This window comes from Castor canadensis, chromosome 4 (genome assembly GCF_047511655.1).
Source record: "Castor canadensis chromosome 4, mCasCan1.hap1v2, whole genome shotgun sequence".
Taxonomy (NCBI): domain Eukaryota; kingdom Metazoa; phylum Chordata; class Mammalia; order Rodentia; family Castoridae; genus Castor; species Castor canadensis.
The window spans coordinates 96,580,035-96,607,605 of record NC_133389.1 but is presented as its reverse complement, the minus strand read 5'-3'; the positions used below and the strand labels follow the sequence as shown (position 1 = coordinate 96,607,605).

The 27,571-nt window shown below is 33.5% G+C and overlaps 1 protein-coding gene across 6 annotated transcripts in view; it reads left to right on the top strand.

The window, feature by feature from the left end:
• The window catches only part of Lrp1b (LDL receptor related protein 1B), a 1,877,349-nt gene that overhangs the window by 1,330,115 nt on the left and 519,663 nt on the right, over positions 1-27,571 (top strand). For all 6 annotated transcript variants that reach the window (XR_012447185.1, XM_074070662.1, XM_074070660.1 and 3 more), the window contains one exon: positions 22,756-22,896. Coding sequence is in view for 5 of the 6 variants with exons in the window: in XM_074070662.1 (XP_073926763.1) it covers positions 22,756-22,896 (141 nt within the window). In the remaining variant the exon portion in view is untranslated. The remainder of the gene's footprint in view (positions 1-22,755; positions 22,897-27,571) is intronic.

The following is a 27,571-nucleotide window of genomic DNA, read 5'->3' as shown; positions in this document are numbered from 1 at the left end:
ATTTCATTGATTTTGGCCCTTATTTTTATTATTTCTCTCCTTCTGCTTGTTTTGGAATTTTCTTGTTCTTGTTTTTCTAGGAGTTTGAGATGTGGCATTGGGTCATTGATTTGAGATCTTTCTGTCATTTTAATATATGCACTCCTGGCTTTAAGCTTTCCTCTTAGGACTGCCTTTGCTGTGTTCTATAGGTTCAGGTAGGTCATGTTTTCATTTTCATTAACTTCCTGGAACCTTTGTATTTCCTCTTTTATTTCATCAATGACTCATTGATCATTGAGGAATGTGTTGTTCAGCTTCCAACTGTTTGCATGTTTTTTACTATTGTTTTTGTTGTTTTAGTTTTAATGCATAGTGATCAAATAGAATGCATGGGATTATTTCTATTTTCTCATATTTGCCAAGGCCTGCTTTGTGTTTTACAATATCATCAGTTTTGGAGAAGGTTCCATGAACTGCTGAGAAGAATATATATCGTGCAGAAGTTGGATGAAATATTCTGTAGACATTAGCTAGATCCATTTGATCTATGGTGTGATTTATTTCTAGAATTTCTTTATTGATTTTTTGTTTGGATGACATATCTATTGGTGATGGGGGGGTATTAAAGTTTCCCACTACCACTGTGTCAGAGTCTATATATGTTTTTAGGTCCTTCAGAGTATGTTTGATGAAATTGGGTGGATTGGCGTAGAGTGCATGTAGGTTGATAATTGTTATTTCCTTTTGGTGTATTAGCCTTTTATTAGTATGGAGTGTTCTTCTTTATCTCATTTGATCAATGTAAGTTTGAAGTCTACTTTGTCTGAGATAAGTATTGCTACTCCTGCTGGTTTCCAGGGGCTGTTGGCTTGGTAAATCTTCTTCCAGCCTTTCACCCTAAACCAGTGCTTGTTTCTCTCAGTGAGATGGGTCTCCTGTAAGCAACAGATTGTTGGATCTTACTTTTTAATGTCTTTTGATGGCGGAGTTAGGTCTGTTAACATTTAGTCTTAGTATTGATATATATGTGGTGATTCCTGTCATTTAGTTGTCTTTGTTTAAGGGTTTGATTGTGTGCAGCTGAATCAATGCTGCTCTCTAATTTCTTGTTTTTTTTTTCTCCTGTGTTTCATACTGCCTGCACTGTCATGGTTTTGTTTGCTTTCATTTTTCTGTGTGCAGAATTCCTCGAAGAATCTTTTGTAGTGGTTGCTTGGTTGTCATATGCTGTTTTAGTTTCTGCCTTCATGGAAGACTTTTATGGCTCCATATATTTTGAATGATAGTTTTGCTGGGTAGAGTTACCTAGAGTTGAAGTTATTTTCATTCAGTGCCCTGAAAATCTCACTCCATGTTCTTCTTGCTTTTAATGTTTCTGTTGAAAAGTCTGCTGTTGTTTTGATGGGTTTACCTTTGTATGTTATTTGTTTTTTCCTCTTACAGCCTCCAGTATTCTTTCTCTAGTCTCTGTGCTTGTTTTCTTAATGATAATATTTTGTGAGGTAGTTCTATTTTGGTTAAGTCTGGTGTCCTGGAGTCTTCTTATACCTGAATGGGCATAGTTTTCTCTAGATTTGGGAAATTTTTTGTTATTATTTTGTTGAATATGTTATGAATTCCTTTTGCTTGGAGCTCTTCTTCTTCAATGCCCATGATTGGTCTTTTGATGGAGTCAGTGAGTTCTTACATATTCCTTTCACATGTCTTGAGTTGTTTGACTAATAGCTCTTCAGTTTTTCCTTGAATTTCCATTTAATCTTCAAGTTCTGAGATTCTGTCTTCTGCTTGTTTTAGTCTGCAGGAAAGGCCTCCTGTTGTGTTTTCTGTTTCTGTTTCATTCTTTTTTCTGAGCTTTTCAGTGTCATGGGTTACTTCCTCTTTAATATTGTCTATTTTTGTCTTTAATTCATTTATCTCCATATTTATAGTGATTTATGTTTCATTTTCGTGTTTATTTAGGACTCATGATTTCCTTTATTTGTTCCTGTGGCTTCTTGTATTCTTTATTTTTGGTGTCTTAAAATTTCTTGAGTTCCTCTTGTACATTTTAGTTAACCATGTCTGGTAAAATCTCCATGAAATTCCAGTGATTACTTTCAGGATATCTTTTTTAAGGGTGCTCTTGTGGACATTATTGGATTCCTTGGAATCATTTATTTTTGTTTTGTTGCAGTCAGGAACTGGGTAACTATTTTCTTGATTTCCCTATGAATTGAATTATTTTTTTTAGGGGAATGGTTTCCATCTCTTTTTCTTCTTCCTATCATTCTTGCTGGTATCATGTAACTGTTCTTAGTAGGCTAGTTGATGCAAAGGGGCATCAGTCTGTCCAGGGGGTTTGTGCTGGTTTATCCCAGGGGTGGGTGAGGGATACCCTGTGACACTTGACTCTCACCTTTTTGGTCTGCCAAAGGTCTCCCAAGCGTGTTTGGAGCCAGTGGCCACCTGAATGTTCTCTCAGTGTATCGTGGTGTGGAGAAGCCTTCCATGGGCTAGAGGTTCAGGGTGCCGAAGTTTCAACTCTTCTTTGTGCTTCACCTCTGCCAAGTGTGTCTCCAGCATCTCAGCAAGGTCTCTGATTCATGGAACTCGCACTATCTGCATCTGTGTTCCATTCGCTGTTTTGGATCTCCTCTGTATCAAATATATCTCACATGAATTCGCCTCCTCTACCATTCTCCTTCATCACTCTCCTCCTCCATTCTTGGAGTAGTTTTAACAGGTGTCATTTTTGTATTTACATACATGTGCACACATTGTTTTGTACCAATTCACCCTCTTACCCCTTTTCCCAACACCTCCACCTCCCACTGGTACAGATTTTCCCCCCTCGGCAGGACTAGTTTGTTTATCACAGTATTATTCTCACTTTGTAAACTAAGGGTCATAAGATTTGTTAAAATCCAGTGCTGTGAAACTAAGTCTCTGGGATCTTGATTCAAATTAAGTGTTGTTTACAGGAAAGGAGAATCTTCCTTGTCAATCGCCACTTCTTATTTGATTCTCTTCTACCCTACTTCAGGTAGGCATAGTACATACATGTCATCTGGTTCCTCTTTATCAGATGTTGTCCAACTTGGTCCTTTTGTCTTGCTATTCCTGAATCCCTGATTGTTTTCTATATTGTTTTTTGCTACCTTATGAATAAAATATCATGTACCATCAGGACATATCTCAACTTGACTTCAGGATGACTTTATATCATTCTCTTCTCTGTACCTATTTTCATCTTCCTAATGTAATGAATATTTAATTTTTTTTTTTGTGGTGCTGGAGATTGAAGCCAGGACCTCACACATGCTAGACAAGTGCCCTATCACTGAACTATATACTCCCAGCTCTGGATTTTTTTTTTGTTTCTTATAATAATCATATGCAAAGATGTCTGTTTCCTATATATTTGAGATCACATTTTATTCATTCATAATATATAGAAAAATGTTTTATATTTAATACTTTTCAGCAGTGGAAACATTTGAATAGGAGAACATTTGAATAAAGAAAGCCAATAACCATCTAGACTCAGAACCATTGCCACTATGATCAAAATATGTTTTTAATCAAAGTAGGCAAATGTGTATTCAGAATGACCACAACCCTAAATACATTGCAGAATTTAAATATTTATTGAAACAAATTTTAAAGTAAAGTATTTTAAAATATAATAATTGAAATGGGAATAAAATTAATAGCAACATATTTATGTAAAATATAGTCGATTATTTCTGGCATATATTATATATAAACACATACACATATATGCACACACACACATAAATGCCTGTTTTCAGAACAACTAAGCAGCTTAATGGGAAAAACAAAACATAAACACACAGAAGTAAAACAGTTCCAAAACAAAGACTTTTGTGTTAGAAGTATTTTTATTCTTAGAGGTAGTTTCACAGCTGGGTCTAACAGCATTATTCTCTTTGATAATAATAATTGATGGTATAAATAAATAAAACATTCCAGTGTTTAATTTACAAATCTTAACTCATGTAATTCTCACAGCAATCCTCTGAGAGAGGTACCATTAGCACTGCTTATGTTGCAGTCATAGCAGAGGCTCAGACAGCCTAACTTAATTGTTCAGGGTTATATAGTTAATAAATAGTGTAGAAGGCTTTTAATTCATGGTGCTATGACTTTAAAGCCTGTGTTTTTTCTATGAATTTGTCTTGTAGATGTCCTTTTTTACTAAGCTGTGTGTGTGTTGAAATGTATTTAAATATGTATTTTGCTGTGGTACTTATGATAGCCGAACTCAGGTTTGTAAAAAAAAACCCAAACCCAAATCAACAAAACTCTCCAACATGTCCATTTATAAAGGAATGGCTAAGAAAAGTCATAGGATTACCATACAATGAAATACACCATTACTAAAAGTGATGTTGTCTTAGCTTGGGTAGCCAAAATAAGATGCCATAGATTAGGTGGCTTGAACAATACAAGTTTATTTTCTCAAGTTCTGGAAGCTGGAAAGTCCAAATTATGATAGGACTGATATGGTCATGATGAGGGCTCTCTTCCTGGTTTGTGAAATTAGTCATATGCCCTCACAAAGTGAGTAGGAAAACAGTGTCTACCAATCTTATCAAGATGGCCCAATCTTCATGACTTCAAAAACCATTCACCCCCCCAAAGATTCTATCTTCAAATACCATCACATGGAGGTTAGGAATTCAACATATGTATTGAAGCAGTGGAGGGGTGGACACAATTCAGTCCATATCAGAGGTATGCTTTATTCGTCAATTCATTTCCAAAATATAGTTTTAGCTGCAAATAGCTAGGTTTACAAATCCTGTACAGACTGTTTCAATATTTATTATACGTATGCATTACTTTAAACATCTGTTTTTAACCACTATGATGTATTCTTTTTCCTAATAACTATTATTTAGACAGCATCTACTCTATTTTGGACAATTTTCACACATTAGTGCTAATAGACACAGTAATCATGAGTTGGGAGATAATGTGACTACAACACTACTTCTGAAAATAGTGTGGGTCACTTGCGTCAAAACTGGGTCCCTAGCATAAGTCTTACTCTAAAACCAAAGTTCTTCCCACCAGACCAGCGATTATCAGCAGAAGATGATTTTGCCAAACCAGGGGACATTTTGAAAAGCCTTCTGACATTATTACTGTCATCCAGTGGACAGAGAACAGGATACTGGTAAACACCTGTCAAGGTACAGAGCAGCATACTGCAGTCAGTAAATTTTGGGCTCCAAATTTCAGTAGCCCTACTTTTTCAACCTGCACTATGTGCAAAGTCTCCCTCTAAGCTTCATACACTGATTACATGTATTAAGCCTGACATTGGGAACACAGGACCATCATCACAAAATTTGGGGAAAATAGAAACACTTTAAAAAATAAATGAAAATGAACCTCTGGCATTTATTGAAAACTAATGGTGTGAAAGAGTGGCAGAAGAGGGAGTGAGGATAATGTACTTCTTTCCTGTTTCCTTTCTTTTAAATGTAGTTTAATGAAAAAGAGCCAGGATTTTCTTCCCTTATTTTTATATTTATTTTATATACTTTTCTTGCACTATGAATGCTCTTATTTTTCCAATTTGGACTCATTCATTGGTTCATGACTATTTTGAGCCAAGTATTATTTAGGAGCAGGGCATAAAAGAGGTAACAATTCCCTGCTTTAAGGACCTGATATTTTAGTATGTGCTGGGGGGACTGTATAATCAAATAAACAAGTAAAAACAAAGCTGTCCAATGGTAAAAGATAGTATTAGAGAAAATTCACCAGGGTACAAGAATAGAGAGTATAGAGTTGGGTTAGGCTGAGGAGCCTGAAAAATTAATTTTAAGTAGAGAAGTCATGGCAGAGCTCCATGAGAAGTGACAACTGAACAGACTCTGAAGGAACTAGGGGGTTAATCACTCAGGTGTCTGGGGCAGAGAAACAGGAAATGCACATTTGGGAGACCACATAATGCTATGCTTGCTTTCTGTGTTTGGCATGTTCTTTCTCTCTTATGTGAGAACAGAGAAAAAGATAATTTGTAAGTAGAAGAAGGATTGCTAGGGAGTGGGAGATGTGCTGGGGATAAGAGAATTGTGTATTATGGGCGAAGGAAGATGGGTGAATGGGCATGATCACTGCCTAATGTATAGATGTATGCATCTGTGGAAACATGACAGTGAATCCCATCAATTTGTTTAATTAGTATGTGTTAATAATTATACCAAAACATCAAATTAAGTAATCCTGGGTGTGTTAGCACTGGTGCATAATCTCAAGTACTCTGGAGGTGAAGACAGGAGAGTAGTGGTCTGAAGCCTTCCCTGGGCAAAAACACAAGACACTATCTGAAAAAATACTATAAAAATAAAAAAGAACGGGGGCATGGCTTAGTTGGTAGAGATCTTGTCTAGCAAGCATGAAGTCCCGAATTCAAGCCCTATTACCAAAAAAAATTATTTCATTAAAATTGAAAAAGAAATGCAAATTTATGCTGGGGGTATTGCTCTGTGCTAGAGTTTGTTATTAGCTGATCTGAGACCAGACCTTGAGTTCAACCCCAGCACCAACAGAGAAAAAGAAAAAGAAATATAAATTGAATGACCATATTTTTAAATACCATTGCTTTCAGGAAAGCTGAAATCTTTTTGTTTGTTTTTGTTTTTTAAATACAATACACACAGTACTTAATTTCTCCTTCCATTAATCATCATTTAAAAAAAATCTGATATTTCATGGTGTTTCACTGCTGTCATTAATCTACTAAAATAAATATATAATTAACTTATGCATATAATATGAACAAGAACTAAAAGTAGTAATCTACAACTTTCCTTTTTTTAAATGAATGCTTTTTGCTTTCAAGAATATGATATTCTTAATGATGATGGAATTAGTTCTACTTCATGTGTTTTGCTTTATTTTCAAATTATCACATCCTATGTTTCTATTAATGATTTTGCATTTCAATGGAAAGGAAGATAAATTTTCAGTAAATATTACTGCAAACTTTTATAGTTAATGTTATTAAAAATAAAAAACCATAAAACCAAACAAGCAACTGAAGAAAACAATTATAACCATTTAAAGTTAAGTTTGAAGAACTCCTAGCTTATTGTTTTAATTTCAAATGTTCTAAAATTCAAAGCTTGAAATGACTTATTTTAATAGCATTTTATCAATTAAAATGATGTTGATTAAAAAACTAGCTAGTTTAAAAAAAGGTTGGGTTTTCTGAAATTATGTATTTAGGAAATATCACTCAGTAGAAAACGTTTTTTGGAGCATGGACTATAACACTCAAGAATAGTTCTTTTAATTAAGTCTTTAAAACAAATTAGAAAAGTAGTTCCTTTTGCCGCCTGTTTCAGGGATTGGAAAACTGTTAATTTTCTTAGATTTGTACATTTATCTGAGATTTTTGTATAATAGTACATTTGTACTGAACTGAGTTATTCAAGCATGTTCTAAGAAAATACAAATCATGAAAAGCTCAACAAATGAACATGTCATTAAGTACATTCAAAAGATATTTTATTTACTTAAAATTATTTATAACTATTTTCAGCAAAAGATCCAGCAAATTAACTGTTACATCCATTTTTCACGTCCATCTGAAATTTGATATTTACAATCCATTTTATTTTAAGTGCAGTGTAATTATACTACATATTTCAAGTGATTCTGCTTTTAAAACATACTTTTTAAAAAGAATGTTACTTTGTAGTATGTACTGAGCAATGTCACTTAGCTCAAGGAATTTCAAATACATCCAACTAAATTTTCTAAGTCATCAGTCTTCTAATTGCCATAGCACTATTCATTAAAGTAACAGTAATATATGAAGTATATCCAGGCAATTTGCCCAGCACTAAGTACAGTACATAGTTGTCTTCTCTAAGTACTCAAACTAGCATTAATGAAAAGTAATAGCCCATCAAAATTTACATTAAAAGTACTATGAGAAATCTCTGAAGGGCTATATGTGACACTTTTCCAGCAATTTTTGTCCCCTTAAAAAGCTGTGTTCCAATATCCTGCTCTTCTTAATGCTAATTACCAAGCAGAATGGATAAATACAATTGCAGAGTACATCACAGTATTATTTTTATAATCAGATTATAATTAGTGATCACAGAATATTCTCATTAACATAAATAGAATAATTAAATCATCTCAGCTTTGTCATCTTAAAAACATTAAGTAGTGATTTCCCTTTGTAAGCTGCTAAATTTTAATTTCATCCAGATTCACTTTCAGGAAAAAGATTTACATTGTTCAATGTTAATAAAAATTAATAAATTAATAAAACAAGAATAAGTTTGAAGTTCATAATGTTATTTGAGTTAGGAGGTAATTGATGTGTATTGCTGTGTGTCTCCCTATTAATTTAAAAAGAAGCAGTTAAATTTTGAGAGAGGAAAATTATAAAATGTTTTGTACTTAAAATGGATCTTTGAATTATAGTAGTCCTATCTTATCCTTAGGAGTATCTTCCAAAACCCTTCTTGGTGCCTGAACCATGGATAGTGCAAAACCCTATATATGTATACACACACACACACACACACACACACACACACACATGCACATTCACACACACACGCACACACACACACGCTATGTTTTTCCTATGCATACATACCTATGGTAAAATTTAATCTATCCATTAGCCATAGCAGAATATTAACAACAATAGCTAATAGTAAAATAGCATAATTAAAATACTGCAATAAAAGTTCTGTGAATGTGGTCTTTATCTCGCTCTCTCAAAATATTTTACTATACTACCCTAACCTTTCCTCTTGTGATGATGTAAGAATGCCTACATGATGTGTTTTTAGTAGGTCTTAGGAATCTCAGCATACAATTATTTTTCTTCCCTTAATAAGTGAAGATCTTGACCTCTTCACTTATAAGAAACTCTTTATGGCCAATTCCCATTATCAATACACATGTGCTTTGAAGCCATTATTAAGTAAAATGAGGGTATTTGAACACAAACTCTGTGATATCCTAACAGACAATGTGACAATGTGAAACTCACAATGGGCACTAGGTGGACTAACAGGCAGGTAGTGTGTATAGGGTGGAGAGGGTAGACAAAGGAAAAGTTCATGCCCTCAGTAGGATGAAACAGCTTGAGATTTCATCAAAGTACTCAAAGTAAAACATACTTTAAAATGTGTGAAATGTTTATTTCTGGAATTTTTCACTTAATATCTTTTGGATTATAGTTGACTGAACTACAGATACTGGGAGTACTACTTTATAATCATTACATTTTAATTAGAGCCTGAGAATGAATCATAAGAATGAAAGAGGTTATTACAGATGTCTGCATGTACTCTAGGTATTATATCATGTTGTACTGTAACAACTATCTTACAATTATGTTGTGATTTGCTGAGAATTATTCATTCAAATTAATGCTAAATAGTGAAGTCTGAGCTCCTTTTCTAAGAAAATTTATTTAACCCAAACTATACTTGGACAGTTCAAATCTGATCACAGGGTTTTGTGATGCTATATATGTCTCACAAAATAATGTATTCACAAAAGTAAATTGTGCCTCAATACCAATATGTGTAAGCTAAAATTTCCCCTTTTCCTAACCCATATCAGCATAATCTAATATAAAATGAGAAGAATATTAATCATTACACAGCTTAAGTAAGTGTCTGTGTTAATTTAGTTTTAAGTAATTTTGTTTGATATTTAAACTATGACCATTTAGGAAATATCTTGAGTAACACAGAAAAAAAGAAGAGGCCATAATTATGTGCAACTTTTAAAATTACAATGCTTTTGCTTTTAAGTTATAATTGATCTATGTTGTTTTCAACACAGATCAAAAATGGAGAATATTCAAAGGCCAGCATGAGATTATTTTGTGCTGAATTAATTTCTAATGAAATTACATTTGGGAGAAAAAAAGACACGTTCTCTTACAATGGACACAAAAGGATTTTCTAAAAGTGTGTGATGAAATTTAGGGCAGGTGGTTGACCTGGGAATTTTTTTCTCTCTCTCTTTCTATTTTTTCCTTCCTCGAGCTAAGGATAGAATCCAGGGCCTTGTGCAAGTTATGTAAATGCTCTACCTCTAAACTGCATCTCCAGCCCAATTCCCCAATCTTTACAAAAGAACTCTTTAGTTAGTGTAATACTATACAAATAATACAGTGGCATGCTGAGGACTGCTAAAATTGAAATTTGGAATTTCATTTTTTAAAAAATGGGTTTAACCTCATCATCTCCAGTATTGCCTTTATTGGAAAAATAATGAAGTTTTTTTTTGGAATATTTCCATACTTCTGTTTGTCGAACAATAGAACACATAAAGGCTGCATATTTGCAGAAAGTAGTCATCAAAAATATTCAGTAAATTTCAATATTAGTTAGCAATAATCTAGTCTCTTTTTATTATTGTGTTAACTGGGACATTGACTCATTTACAAAAGTTCTTACAGTGTATCAAATATATCATACTTGAATTCATCCCATCCACCACTCTTCTTTATCCTCCCCTCCCCTCATTCCTGGAATAGTTTCAACAGCATCATTTTTCATTTATATACATGTGGACACAAGTTATCTGGACATTCCCCTCGAAAACAAGTTTTTCTTTTTTGGAACAGCTAATATGCTTTCAATCATTTCCATGCAAATCAAATCTTGGAATTTCATGTACTTTTTGTGGGGAATTCTGGTTTTGAGAAATCTACTCAGAGTAGGTGAATGTGTAGTGTATGCAATTATCTTGTCCATTTGATTGGATTGAGGGACAACTGTAAGACAAATAAAGCACACTTCTGGGTGTGTCTGTGAGGGTGTTTCCAGAGATGATTGGCATGAGAGACCACAACTCTTAATGTAGACAGCACGAACCACAGATTAGGGGCCTGGGTAGAGGAAAAGTGGAAGGAGAAAGCCTGCCAGGGAGGGGTTCCTCACTGTTTGCTGTTTACCAACTGCTATTAAGGTGAGCAGCTCTGCTCCCCACATGCTCCCCCCTTGGTGTTCCAACCTCAGCTCAGACACAAAGCAAAGGAACCAGGCAACTGCTGACTGAAACCAGTAAAACTGTAAGCCAAAATACATCTTTCCTTCTTCAAGTTTATTTATCTCAGGTATATTGCCACAGTTATGAAAAACAGACTAAAACAGTGTATAAAGACAAAACTCACATCTCCAGATCATCCACCTTCTATCCTTTAAGGATTTACCTTCTCTCCATAGGATGCCTGTTTTTCATTAAATCCCATATATGAGAACTGTATGTATCTGCAAATTCTGTTATATTCTTTATTCAGGAAAATTATGTTGTGATTTACTTCTAATGTAGTGAGTCCATTTCTAAGAATTCTAGGTGTCAAGATAAGAGTCTATTGAAATGAGAGCATAACAATGTTTAGCTCTATATAAATTTCTTTATACAGGGCTCATGCACTTATGCTCATTTTATGAATTACTTCTAAAACAACACTCATGATGAAATAAACTAAAATAAAATAAAAGATAAAAGATTAAAAAAATAAAAATAAATAAAAGATTACAGAAAGAAACAGTTTTCTTTATATTTTCTGATTAGAGTCCACTCCAGCTGGCAGATGTCCTACCAAACTCAATTTTAAAGTGTTCAGTTGCAATGACATAATATTTGAGTAACTGATTATTTACATGGGCAAAATTTTCCCTTGAACTAGGCAATAATGTGGAGATTTTACAGTTTTCATTTTAAGTGAATAAATAGATATCAAATTAAGTAATTTAGAAAAGCCATGAACATGGCAAATGGGGGTACCCACATCATTCATTTGTGACATTACTTATACTTTAACCTTTTCATTACTAAAACACTGATATTTTCACTCTCACATACATTTCTAGTCAATATTACTTGGCAGTGTCAAGAGTTGAGTAATGACTGCAGCAATGTTTATATTCTAAACATAAGAAAGAATATTAGATTATCAAAGACAGAGTAGCCACTAAAAGTAATTTTTAAAATATTAAAACCTTATAATAAACAGAATTTATTTTGGTGTTCAAACCAGACTAAAACACTAGTTTTTAGATTCTTATTTGATATTGCAAAAAACTGTTCTAGAAATACACTGAAAAAATGATTTAGCTAAATTGAAATCAAAGTTAAAATTATATAGTATTCAGGATAACACAATAAATTATAAAAAATTTAGCAAAATACTAATATGTAAAGATATCAGGGATTTTTGTTGTAGATTTATGGCTTAAGGACTTATGTAGAAAGGTTAAAATTTATGACATATTAAAAATATATGTATGAACAGCTTTTTCCTTTTCATTTATATGAACATTACCTTTTAGATCCATAAACATTTCTGTGACATTATTTTAATATTTATACAAGATTCTTCTATATGCATATATTTTATTTAGTTACCTATATAAAACATGTTTTCCTTTTATTAGAAATTATAGATAATAGTGATTATCCTTCATGTAAATAGTTATTTGTACTGATTAGGCAGTTTTACATGTAGCATTTCTGGGTTTATGAATTGTAAAGATTTACATCAGTCTTCTCTTGTTCTTTGGATTACCACAGAATGTCAGCACTACTCTGTCATACATCCCCCATTCGTAATACATTGTTAGGCACCTAAGGTGTTCTTTTGTTTCATTTAGAATAGCATAATTCTAAGACCCTTGTCCATTACAATTGCTAAATTCTAAGATTGTTTCCCAATTTTAGAGTACCTCAAAAAACTGAGAGCTAAAACATAAACACAATAATAAAGGTATATTTAAGATAGTGTTCTACTGAGGTTAACATTTCCTGAGTACTAATTATGTATGGAGTCTGCTCACCAGAACATAATGTTTCATTCTAGGTATCTCAAGTAATAGGAGAAATACAGGCCTGGGGGTATACCTTAGTGGAAAAGCAGTTGACTTTCATTCAGAAGTCCCTGGGGTCACTACTCAGCACTGCAAAAATAGTAAATGGAATGAAATGAATGACAAATGAAATGAAACAAAACAAAAGAATATAAAATGAAACAAAATTTAAAAAATAAAATATACCTTAAAAGGAAACAGGAATTTCAACAAAATTCAAAACTGAACACTACAGAAAGGTGTCAGAGAGGAAAAACTGTTCCTCTGTCCCCTTCAATTCAATATCTGGTAATCTATGAAATAAAGTAGCAAAAAACAGATGAACAGGAGATAGTATACAATTCCACTTGGCTTCTAGCTATGGGGGTGCCTACAGTCAAGGTGCCACATCTAGTGATGGCCTTTTTTTCTGGCAGAGTCCCAAGGCAGTGCAGGCTGTCAGGGTGAGAAATAAGAGGTACATGAATGTATGTATATTGTGGTCTCCCTCTTCTTGTAAAGCCACAAGGATTCAATCATGGGGCTCCAACCTGATTATCTCCCAAAGACTCCAGCTGTAGCCATTATAGGTCACAGTAAATTTCCACCTGCTTAATATTCACAATTGGGATTAAATTTCAAAATACGAAGCCTTGTAGGACACACTTCAACCATATCGAAACCATAAAATCATTATTAACCTATTAACTGAGCAATGGAAAATGAGAGAAAGACTCAGAAAAGTAGTCCAGATACAATAAAAAACAACTGCAATATAAGATGATGTATTTAATTAAAATATGCAAATTGTCTGCTTTGTTACCTGAGCTAAATACTTCTTTCTCTCTCCCACATCCTTCCCTCATCCTCTTCTTCCTCTTTTCTAATGAACATTTTAGGGAGCAACAGTTTTCATTGAATAAACCCTATTTTTATATTTTTACTCAGAGCTGCCTTGTTTTTGTTAGCTAACACCTCCCTCTTACTGTCACTTTCTCCTCCATCATTGTACAAATACTAGTTCACTGGCAACACAGTAAAGCCATCTACTTGAAAATTAAATTGCCTGCCATTCTCAAGTTTTTCCTCCACGTAACCCCAGACAAACCCCTCAGCTCTCAGTAAGGCAAGTCTCTCACTGTAACAATGAATTGAAAGAGTTTAGGGCCATATCTGTCAGTTCAAGGTCACAGAAGCATCAAAGCACATTCAGGTCTTTGTTCTGCATTGCCCTCCACCTTCAATGTCCTTCTACAAATCATCTGTTTAAGAAAAAAAAAAAAAGAAAAGTCTTGGGAAAAGGCAAGTAAAAGAGACTTCCTGTCTTATTACTGGTATAAGAAACATATTTTTGCATAGGTTTCCAGGCAAATTGCAGAGAGCTTTTCCCACAGACAAGAGCAGCTAATAGGCTAACAGGCCACTCAGACATATCTACCTCTGATTGTCCAGGTGTAGAGGCGTTCCTGATTTTCAGTAGATACAATGTAAAAATGTAATGTTCCCTTCATAATTATGTGTAACAGCCTTATTGTGATATGTAGACATTTCTCTTTTTCACTGAAGTTTTAATTGTTTTTCTTTAAAATAAGCTTCATTTTGGATATTTCCTTTCACATTTTTGCCATATCATGGTTAATCTATGCCTAGAAAATTGAAAGTTAACAGCAATTCAGTGTTCCTGGAACACAGAGTGCAGGGGGAGGGAAGTAACAAATCTGGTGATGGAAAATTATGCAGGCATCATGACTGGCCTCTGTGCCATGCTTAGGGATTTAACAGGTGGAAGCCATTGGAGACTGAGTGACATGATCAATTTTGCATTTTAGAAAGATTACTTTAGTGTTTCCCCAGCAATAGCTGTCAGGAGCATGACAAGTGATGAGGCCTTTAGCTAAACAGTTTCTATGGAGAAGGTGAAGAAGCAAAGCATTCTTGAGATAGTAAGGATGAAAAATTAAGTGGACTTGTTCAGTTTAGATTGGGGTAAGGGCAAGCAATAGAGGAGGGAAAGGAGAAAAAAAGCAATGAGTATTTACCTCTGATGACTGAATAGGGAAAAGTCTACAGGGAAAGAAATATAATTGGGAAAAATCAAAGAAGTTTTATTTTGGTAATGCAGAGATTACTTTATTTAGCTATAAATGCCTCCTTCATGGATTGAAGACTAAGAGAAAGATAATTATACATAAAACAGAGATTTTCCATTCCCCAAATTCTCAGGCATTAGACATAAACTAAAATCTTTGGGCTATTTCTTTTGATTTTTTGTCAATGTTATTGACTTTTAAAAGGTTGTAGATACTGTTTGACTTGATATTATATGATCTGATGATACTGTTCCCTTAACTCTGCTCCTTAACATGTATTTTCCTAAAGTTCTTTGTTTTTCACCTTCAATATGGATAGTTTTTCTCTCCCGAGTTGCTCTATTGTCCTTAGATCTCTATTCATCCTTACCTGAAGGATTCCTTTTTTTTTTTTTCAATAGTGCTGGGGTTTGAACTCAGGACTCTACTGCTGAGACTACCATATCCTCTTTCCCAGTTTACTCTCTTATTTTACTGAAGGAAAGCTTTTAGCATCTTTCTGCAAAAGGATGCAAATGAAGTAAATTTATGAAGATATTGCCTGGAAATATCTTCATTCTATACTGGCATTTTATTAGTTGGGAGTGAAAATCCATGCTAGAAATAATTTTGTATCAGATCTTCCAAGGCATGCTTGACTATCTTCTCAATTTTCATGTGGCAGTTGAGAAGTCTAATGCTATTCTGCTACTACAACTTTTGATCATTGACTACTTTTTCTCTCTGGAAATTTTAGAGTCATTTCTTTGCCCTTATTCTGGCATTTCATGATAATGTGTGTCTGTTCTCATCCATTTTGCTTAGAATTCATTTGATTTTTTTTTAGTATAAAAACCAAAGGCCTTTAGTACTACAAAATGATGTGAAATTATTTTTTCCCTTTGTTTCTCAATTATATTCCTGAACTAATTTAGACAATAGAGTTTCATCTCTTGTTTGTTTTTTCACTTCTTTTCTTTTTCATTTCCTTGATGATATCATCAACTTTCAACTTTCTCTCAAAATTTTGATTTCAGTGATAATATCTGTAACTTGTAAAGTTCTCAGTCTTCTTTTTTTCTTCCTGTTACTGCTTCAAGCTAGTAATTTCTATTACCTCTCTAAGGATATTTATTGATTTTGTTCTATTTACTTTCTGTTTTTGTTCTGCTTCTGTTTTCTCTGAGAACTTTTTCCTGTTTAATTTTGTCTCTTGATCATGGTATGGTTGTTAAGGTATGAATTCAGTTTGGTTGTCCCCAAGAGTTCCTATGCCTTGGGGCTTGGTCCCCAAAGTGACAGTATTGGATAGTCCTATGATACCTTTAAGAAGTGGGACTAGTAGGAGGTCCTTAGGTCATTGGAGAGGGAGTTTCTCATCATTAAAAAATATTTCTCCAGTTACTTTGGAGTTATACATAGAGTGCTGTTATAAAAGAAACAAACCCTGCCCCTTCCTCCCTTTCAGTTTTCTGACTTAAGTTATAGAAATCTTCTTGCATGTGGGAACACATTCTTCTGTCACTGGTTTTTGTCATCTTGATTTTGATAAGCCTCTGTCTTTATAAAGTTAGACTTCCTCAGGTATTTTATTATGGTAATGAAAAGCTGACTAACATACTAAGCAATCTTCAACTATCTAGTGTTTCTTGGCTCTCTTGCTCTTTCTAATGATGATTAGAAATTGTGATCTCAAGAGGCAGGGATTATGTAATAGTAAGCCTCATTTAACAGTAATGCCTCCATTATCTATTTCTTTAGAGCATTGGGCTGACAGTTTTTTCCAAGTGAGAAAGTTCTTAATTTTGCATATGGGTGATAAAAGCCTGGTTGCCACCCTCCTCAAAAAGTAGAGTTAGGGATTGATGTCTCACAATTTAGCAGTTAGGTTGTGGTTCTTAACCTTAACTACTCATTAGAGCAGTAGGGATTTTAAAATTCTGAATGTTCTGCTACAGGGCAAAGCAATTCGATGTCATCCTTTTAGTGAATTGAGTTTTGGCCAAGCTTGAGGAGGGTCATTCCTTGGGCTGTATACACTGGACTCTAACTGTGTCTTAAACTAAAACAGTCCTCCTTTCACTCATATTCATCTTCAGTTTTAGCTGTCTTACATGCATAATTTTTTATCACCTCTGAAGTAATGCAGAGGTGGCCTGCTTCTACTGCAGCTCTAAAATTTCATTTCATCTATTAGACCAGCCAACAATTGTCATCTACTTTCAATGTACTACAATTTATTATCATGGCTTTCTCTTGCTTGTCATGGAAGGAAGGTGCTTTTTTCATTACTTGAATACTGGTAGTCTACAAGAGACTAGAAATAATAAAATTTCTAGATAAAATGAGACATATATTTGGACTTCAATTTCTTTTTAAAACATTTTTAATGTATACATATAATGTATTCATATATGTATACATTGTTTGGACTTCAGTTTCAAGCAAACAGACAATATTTTGTATATTCTAACAAATTACTTGTCATTTATCTGAAATTCAAATGAGCCAGGCATTATATTTTCTATTTTAAATGTTAAGGGCCAAATTTTGAAAATAACATAATTTTAAATCATAGATCTCGGTAATTCTAGTGTAGTTCAATACAAATAAATATTTTGAATGTTTCAACAATAAATTTTTATTTTTGGGGATATATTTAAGAAGTAAAGCCCTGGCAAATTGTCATAATTATTATTATAAAATATAATAATTGTAATATACTGTAACTTCTTTAATTTGGATTCTGTGTTAGTTAGTTTTTTGTCCCTATGGGAAATACCTGAGAGGAACAACTTAAATGGAGGAAAGATTTACTTTGGCTCATGGTTTCAGTGGTTTCAGTCCATCACAACATGGTGAAACAAAGCAATTCACAGGGGGTAAGAGAGAGAGAGAGAGAGAGAGAGGGAGAGAGAGAAAGTGATTGTTCTAATCACCTTTTTCCTTTTCCTCTCCTTTATTGCTTTTGGGCCCTGAACATATGGGATGGTGCTGCCCACATTTAAGATATATCTCCCATGGTCAACCCTCTCTGTAAATTTCCTCACATTTTTTTCTCCATGACAGTTAGAAGGTCACTGATTTTGCTTATCTTTATTTGTAGGTATGTTACCACATACATAATATCTCATCTATGATTACTAAATAAGGAAATTTTATTTGCTTATATTCAGAGCTTATCAAAGGGCCTGGAACTTAGAAGGTGCTCATTAAATGTTATTTCTTTTTTTTCTCTCTCTTTCTCCCTCTTCTCTTGGTGATGGCTTTGGAGACTGTGTAGTAGAATCTGTTTACATTTACAGTTTTATATTTCATAAATTTCTCCAATATCTCTACTAGTGAATGTATTGATTTTCTTGGGCTGCCATAGCAAAGTACCACAGACTGGATAGTATGACAGAAATTGAGTTTCTGACAATTCTGATGCTGAGAAAATTGAAATCACAGTTTAAGGAGAGTTGGTTTCTTTAGAGGTTGCTCTACTTATTTTTCAGATGGTCATCTTCTTTCTGTTTTCACAAAACCTTTCTTGGGCACATATCTGTCCAAATTTCCTCTTCTTGCAAGGGCACCAGTTATACTGGATTAAGGACAAATTTTAGCTTCACTATCTTCTTAATTCCATATCTCCAAATATCACCATAGTCTAGGAACTGGGGTTAACACTTCAGCATATTAATTTTTTTTGGGGGGGTAGTTCATTGACCTACATTTATATATGATTTAAGCAATTTTTGAATTCTGAAAATTTCAGAAATTTCTATCATATTTATGTTGATAATGCTATGAAATAAAAAAGTTGAGAGAAACTAAAATGACTACAAGTAATAATTATATTCAGAAACAAATTTCTTCATGCTAGAGGATCTTTAAAAAGGATAATATTTAAAAAGAGATATTTAGTTGAGTTTATATCCACAGAGAATCGGAGAGGTGGCCTTATTCAAGTGTTTTTCTAAGTTATGAATTGAAATGGGATATATTTTTAGGGATATGTACTTCCAAAGTCATTTCACTGTACTAAGGGAGTGTCTACATTATGTTCAGTTCAAAGAAATGCAAAACACTGTGAAGAATATAAAGAAGCAAAGTCAGGATCCTTGTTCTCAGGAGCTTTCATCTCTGGATAAGGAGTCAAAACAATTAGAAGTGAAACAAATAGCAAAAGCAACAATGAAATGTAGAGCCATATGACTTCACAGATGCTTCAGAGTTGATTCAGGGAGGGGAAGGTATATCAATGTGCCTTGGCAGGAAGTCTTTCACTGAAGGGTAAAATTCAGATATGTATAAGGAGTAGAAGCACATAAATTATGGAATGGTGCCTATTTTCTTCATAACACTAATCATATTTTCACTTACTTATTATTTTTTCTGGTTAGCATATTTCATGTCTGCCTATCTCACTAAAACCTAGGGACATAGAGTCTATAAAGGCAGTCATCTTATTTGTCTTCTGTCATTTTCCCACTATTTACAATAGTACTTTACAACTAACAGATGCCTATTAGTCCATTTTCTGTTGCTAATAACACAATACTACAGACTGGATACATTTTAATAAAAGGAGGCATGTGTGTGTGTGTGTGTGTGTGTGTGTGTGTGTGTGTGTTCTGGTCTCTCTCCTTTTTTCTTATAAAGCCACTAGGATTCAGCCATAGGGACTTTACCCTAATGGCTTCATCTAACACTCATCACTTCCCAAAGGTCCCACCTCTAAACACCATAATGGGGTTGTTGCTTCCCATCACACCTCACAATGAAGATTAAATTTCAATATGTGAAAATTAAGGGGACACACTTAAACCATAGCCATGCTGTAACAATGCCCAATATTGGTTGAATAAACAAAGGAGTGGATACCGTGACATAATAAGACTGATGAGTGGAGAGGAAGTCTCAGAAGCTAGAATACATTCAGTATACATAAAGCTTTTAAAATGTCAGAGAATTTTGAATTTGAGGCAGTATATAATTAATAGACCTTGAAGGATCTTAAGCAAGCAGTAGGAGTGATTAAAAATATGTTTTCCAAGAGTGTAATAACCTAGAAAAGTTTTTCCATGATGCTTGTGGTCTTTATTTCATGTCTGTCACTGTTGTGATACCTGTTGTCCAAGTCCTAATGGTTCTCCATGGGCAAAGGATTTATTGGTTTTAGTCCTCTAGGCTGTGGTTCTTTGGGTTCAGTCCCTGCTCCCATTTATTTATCTATCCTTTACCACCCCATCAGAGTTTAACTGGTCACCCTCAGTAACTTTGTGTGGGAACTTAACATGGCTTTTTGCTATGCTTAGAAGCCCCATCCTCCCCATGTCATACAGGATTGGATTATAGGGTGACCTCTGCTGCCAACAGGGCCACAAAAGGAGGCCTGGCATTTTCCTCGAGTGAGAGAGACCAGCCCAGAAGGCTCTGGATCCTACACTTAACTTAAATTTCATTTTCATTTTCAATTATGCTCACAGTTTTTATTTTAATATGTTTATAAGCTTCATAAATCTTATTTCTGAAGTAATATGCACATAATAATGTCAGTATCTATAGCAGTATCTTTTTCTCTGACCCTCCCATTTTCAGTCTCACTTCTCAGAGACAGATCTTTTATGGCTGTTTGATATGAGTTCTTCTAGTGTTCTACCAAATTCTCAACTTTCATGCATTAATTTTCTGATATGAAAGATAACTCTAATTATTTATCTTATTTCTAATTTTTTCTCTTCTAAAGATTTCTATTATTTTGGTTCTTTTATCCATTACTTTCTAACTGTATACATTGTACTCAATGTCTATTTACTTTTGTTAGTTTCCAAATCATGTTTTGCTTCTACATTTTTCTCTGATGAGAATGTTCTTCTTTATAATCTTGTTTTCTTTTGACTTTCATGTAAATATTTCACCAACTACACTTTATTTATTTAGCCTACTTTATTGTTAGACTGCAATAAGAATCTATGTATTTATATACATACATATATAGATAGGTGGATAGACAGACCCTGCACTAAACTCATAAATCCTGTGAGTTTTGTTTAAAAGTTAACTTTAAAACAAAACAAGTGGAATTTAGTGGGATGATAGAGTAGTTTAGAATTGTGTATTAGAATTACATTTGTTTATTTTCTTTTGCCATGCTTTAACTTCTGAATCACTTTAACAGAGAAATGATACCACAAGGCCAGGTGAATTGCCTTTATTTTAAACATTCATTAATTTATGTTTGGGCCATAAAATAAAGGTGAATTGCCTTTATTTTAAACATTCATTAATTTATGTTTGGGCCATAATATGTTTGGGCAATAATTAACATAATTAATTTATGTTTTATTTTCTTCTACAATTTAAGTTGTTGTTAAATATCTTCCTAGTACAATAAAATAATAAAAATTTAGAGAATGGGTCACAAACACTGCAAGAAATAAAAGAGGTTGCTACAATTATGAAGAATCTGGACATAGTGGTACCATGTCTGTCATCCCAGCACTCCATAAAGGGAGACATGAGGATTGTGAGATCAAGGCCAGCCTGGGCTACATAATGAGTTCCAGGACAGCCTTGGCTACATAGGAAAAACCTGTCTCAAAAAAAAAAAAACAAAGGGGAGAAGGAGTCCAGCAATGGAGTATCCAAATGAAAGCCTGCATACTTTTAATGAATAGAAAGTTGGAGAATATTATCTTTTTTATAAGTTTTTCTTAGGTATTTTGCTGGATTTTGCAATGTTACAAATACAGCAGAAAAAAACCTATTACAAAGTAAAATCCTGGTATCCATGGTTCATGGATACCACAAGGAGACTGTTGTTGAGGAAAAACTGAACATGCTCAGGATGCATGGAGTTCAGAGTCACTCTGCAGATGCATGATTCATTTTTCCCCAAACACTGTCCAGCTACCGCTAAACACTCACCTTTCAATAAATCTTAAATCGCTACTTAATCAATTAAATTAAGCACATTACTTGCCCTTTTTGGCTTGGGATAATTATCATAATTTTTACCTTGCTTTTTGGGCACGATTTGTTTTTTTTTGGGAGATAGATTTTCACAAAATAAGGACAGGAAAACTCAGGAAGTCGCACAATGATTTAGATACAACTGATGATAAACTGGGACTGACTGAGAGCTTCGCCACATCAGCTGAGCTGCAGAATGCATATGTAGGAATTTAAAATTTTTGGTTTTGAAATTTGTTTTTATTCATTTATTTCTTTTACCTGCTTGGTCAAAATCTCTTGTAATAAGTCCTTGGGTGAGGCAGACTTTCCATAGTCACGTTTAAGTATATCAATAATAAAATCCACCCATATTCCATACTAATTTGAAACATATAGAAACTTTTTCTATATTCTACTTCCTTATTTTAGTCTCTTTCATAAAAATATTTGGTTTCATATACTTTCCTTAAGAAAATTTCCTCAAGGACAATTTTAGACAGTCCAAGTATGATATATTAGATACATTGTATGAACTTTTGTAAATACCACAATGCACCCCCACTGAGCAAAACAATAAAAACGTGAACAAAAGAAAAAAGTAATTTTTCCAATTTTTGGATATCTATATCTATCTTTGAAACATATTTTTATTTACATTGACATAGTACTTATGCTATGTAATATATAAGAATAGTTAAAGTGATGAATCTCAAGAGGGAGGAGGAAAGTTTGAAGGATAAAATGTCACTATGGTGTGCATTTTTAAAAGTAAAAGTGACATCAGTGTTCTCATTAGAAACTGAATTTGAAAATTTAGCACAAGAAATTAAAAAGTATAATATTTTCATAGCTTTTTATGTTATTTAATAAGGTGATTTCATTCTTTGAAAAAATCGTTTTTTTTATAGATAAGAAACTCTGGTGGGCAGACCAAAACTTAGCTCAGCTGGGAACCTGCAGCAAAAGAGATGGGAGAAACCCTACCATCCTACGAAATAAGACTTCTGGGGTTGTTCATATGAAAGTGTACGATACAGATGCACAGCAAGGTATGTGACACAGCAATAAATTTATGCCACTTTTTGAATTTATAATGCTCTCTTTTTTTCATACTGTTTCTTCATTTCAACAATAAAAGGTTCCTATCCTTGCTGCTAATAAAAAAAACAGGAAAAAAGACAAATGCTACTTGATACTGTAAGAGAAATATCTTTAAGATAAGGTGCATATTGAGCTTTGGAAACATTAGCAAAGCTGCTCTAGGAATCTTAATTTGTCAGGTTTTCAACTACCTCTTATCCAGTACTTGACTGAAGAAGATAAGAATAAAGAAGTATCCCGTGAAAACATAGACCATGTATAATGAAGCCAGAAACTGAATGAACTACAGGGCTTCAAATGGACTATGGTGACATGAGAGTTTCATATCCAAAATCATTATTGTTTGGCTCTGAGAATTTTGCTTTTTTGTCTTTGCTTGTCCAAATGGTGTGCAGTGAAATGGAGTAAGAGAACTAACAGATGGTTTACATAGGTGGACTTGTCACCTTGCCCAAATGGCAATTGGATTAGAGATGCCAGCCAGTACAGCTGCACACCTGCTAGTGCTTTCTTAGTTTTTGCTTCATGATCCATGACATTAGCAGAACTCACTTCCCAAAAAGGAACTTTTTCTATATTCTTCTTCCTTATTTTAGTCTCTTTCATAAAAAATCTTTGGCTTCATAGACTTTCCTTAGGAAAATTTTTCAAGGACAATTTTAGACACTCCAAGTATGGTATATTTGATACATTGCAAAAAATGAAAAAAGAAAGCAAGTAATTTTCCAATTTTTGGATATCTATATCTAGGTTTGAATGTGTCTCAATATTATGAATTGTGGTCCAAATTTCCTTATATACCTGGACAGGGTAGATTCTGTGTCATACGGGAATAACTTCAACATGGCTGGGGCTCTGCCTGCTGTCAGCTAGATGATCTCAGACCTCATTTTCCTCCTTTTACACTAGTGATCATCATATTTACATCCTAGTATTGCTGTTTGCATTTGATGAGTTAAATTATCAGCCACATAAGGCATTCAAAAGTAAGATTCTCTGTTCTTTGCATATCCATGATGCTAAGCACTGTGTTTTGGAAAAAAGTATTTGTTGAATGACTTAGGGAGTTTTTAGAATATAATTTTCTGAAGTTTTTCAAATACAATAGACTTTGCTTTGTTTTTGCCTGAGTAATGACTCTACCTAAAAGGAGGTTATGCTAGGGGACATCTGGAGCTAAACTAAAATTTTAAAAATTATAAACCATGCTAATGTCAAGTAAAATGTCTGTGATATATATATATATGTGCATATATTGCACATATATATATGTAATGTGTGCTTTAATAAAAATTTAATGACCAAAAAAAAGTAAAGGATTTCATCCGAATTATTTAAAACATATAGACCAATGCAAAAACAGCACTGGGTGAAGAGTAGAGAACCAAGTGGTCTTTATGTCAGAGGACAGGTGAAAACCCTGTGGCAGGCAGGGCTTACTGGGGACACCAGGTAAGAGCCTGCCTGTGCAACACGATCCCAAGTGGAGACCACAGTCAGGCTTGCTGGCTCTGCACAGAGGGGTCACATTTGTTCTGTAGTTCTTACTTGCTAGGGTCAGAGAGAAATACATTTTTTTTTCATGAAAAAATAACAACTTTAACAGAAAAGGACTGTTTAAGACTTACTCTGAAAAGATTATTGGATTCTTTTAATTGAGACGATATCAACTCCTAATCTCTTGTGCACAAAGCTACATTCCGTCTTGGACATATTTTTATCATTGTCTGAATGGGGTATTTTTTACTAGCAATTTAGCACTACAATATTTTCTGTATCAAAATAAATAATTGAGGCTGGAAATATGCTCAGTGTTGAAGTGCTTGCCTAACATGCAGGAGGTCCTGTTTCAAGCCCCAGAACTGCAACATAAACAAACAAACAAATAGATAAATAAATTTATAGGCATTCCCACAGTGTGGAAAGGGGTCAGTAGATAAAATATATCAGGGCATTTTCATAGATTTTTTTTTCAATATAATGTATTTGTTGGCTACAAAAACTTATGAAACTGTATCTAAAGATACAGTTAGAACATATAATACACAAAGAGGGAGAGAAAACAGAAGAGTGAGAAGGAAAGAGAGAGAATGAGGGAGTGAAAATATGAAAATATCTGATTTCCAATTCCAAACAGGGCATCTAAAACAAGCAAACAAAAATACTGTACCACTTTTCAAAATGTGAACAAGCATATGCTTTGTTTGAAATTACAGTTGAATATATCAATTTATTCAAGATGAAGTTCCAGAGAGAAAATATTTAGTATGATATTATGCTCTTTGATCTTGTTAACAAGATTTCCTTTATTTTAAAGATTTGATCCTGTAGGTACAGTTAGGTGCTGTATGCACGTGAAAGTATCATTGTACTTAGGAGTACCTCGAATGCTTAAATATCAGTGGTATGATACGACTAAGTTTAAGATGTAGTGAAATTCCATTCTTGCTAGAAGAATATGCTGGTAAAAGCACCTGCATTAAAGACAACCCCATTAACAGAATCACTACAGATAGCTTAAAAGCTTCATTAGTATGAAATATGAGCATTTTAAACCTCTTTAAGGTGTTAGCGTTACTGCCTCTTTGGATTTCAAAGTACAATTAGCTACTTCATTTATCATTTTTGTCACAGATCACTGGAGACTTCAGACTTCTTGTTAGTCAAAAAGACTTTCTATCTACACTAGTCATTTGGGGCTTGAGGTTCAAACATCAATGTCATTACAAAATATTAATCTAAGCTAGTATTTCTAACCTGATAGCTAATTACAACATAAATTATTACTTTGAAAATCACTATAAATATTTTCCTACTTCCGTGTATATTTAACAGGAAAAGATAGTTATTGTAAAATATGATTCATTACATTATTTAAAATTTTCCTCTCCTTCACTATGAATTTCCCCACCAAAACTATTTGTGAAATAGTGTACATTATTGTTAAGATGCATTAATTTTATTATTTATCAACAAACAGTAAAATTTATTGCTAATATTATAAATTGTATGAAAAATTATATAGCCTCAGAAGTTCTTTTAATTAATTTTTTCACCTGTTTTATCTAGACTATATAATCCCTCGTTTTCTCTTATTTTTAATAAGTTCATTCTTTTTGCCCTGTTTTTTTCATTTCTTCATTTCTCTTCTTTCTCCTCCCCATGTGTTATTCACTGAAACTTTTTTTTTGGTAAAACTGGGATTTGAACTCAGTGCTTCACATGTGCAAAGTCAGCACTTTACTGCTTGAGCTCTACCTCCAGCCCTATTCTCTCAAGCTTTATATATATATATATTTTTAGGATTTTTGGACTGTACTGAGGTTTGAACTCAGGGCTTTGCTAGGCAGGCACTCCTCCATTTGAACCATGACTCCAGTACTCAAAGTTTATATTTAATCATTGCTTTCCAGTGTTTTCCCAGGCTTTCAGTCTTTAGGGTGAGTTAAAATAAGCCTGTATCTAAATCTATATTTCTTAGATAGGCATTATGCTAATATACATCCATATGCTTTCTAAAAAATGAAGTATGTACATAGTCAGTATAGGATTATTGCATACTTATTCATATAATTGTCTCATTGTTAAACATATCATTGATCTGAAATATTGTCTTAATAAATAAGCTTGAGGAAAGGAAGAATGAGTCAATTAGTCTCCATTAGTTAATGCAAAAAATAAATGTAGTTATTTGAAATGTGCAGGTTGCTTGAGATGGAGTTCAGTGTTGACTGAATGGTAGATACAGGAAATGAGCAGAGAACGGAATGAATCTTCTGATAAGAAAACCCCCAAACAGAAATATCTCACCTTTCAAAAATTACTCAGCTTGTGACAGGTTGAATTGAAGAGTTAAATCCCAATAGACTCTCTTGAATTCAGGAAAATGGAAGTAATGACCTGCATTGGCATTTTGGATTTTCCATAGAGCACTATTGAAATGTAGCTTTCATTGTGTTTTGTCATTCTAACTGGATTTACTGCACCACATATCAGAGCTTGAACATCCAGCAAATGACATTGCATGTCCTAGAATAATGAAAAATCATAAAAATAGGATGTTTGATGAACTTCTTGGGTAAGATAATAAATCACTTAACTTTACTCTATCAGTTTTAATTAGCACACTGGGCCTAGTGAATTCAATGGAACATCATGTGATTGCCTGACTAATATTTTTGATTACTACTACACAGGAATAAAGAGGATTATTATGCCAATTCATTAAATGATTATTATGGGTATGTTTTTAATATGTTTCTAGGGAAGGATGAATTTATTTCCTTGGTTTGAAATAAATTAAAGTTGAGTTAGTGACATAATTTAACAACTATTTTTGTGACACATTTGAAATAAAATATTCTTGCAAAGGAAATAAATGAAGAGAATTAAAGTTTTAGAGTAAAAAATGAAATGCTTCCTGATTTCTGTGTTCTTAAAATATGTCAAAGGTCTATGACAGAATTCATGACAAATAATTTCCTTTGGCTTTACTGTAAGTAGGAATTTTATCTCTATTTAATTTGAAGGGCAGAATTCAATGAAAATTTGCTACTTCAAATTATTAGAACAAAATTTGATTAAAATCAATATGAAACCACTGCATTTAGATGTTAATTGCAT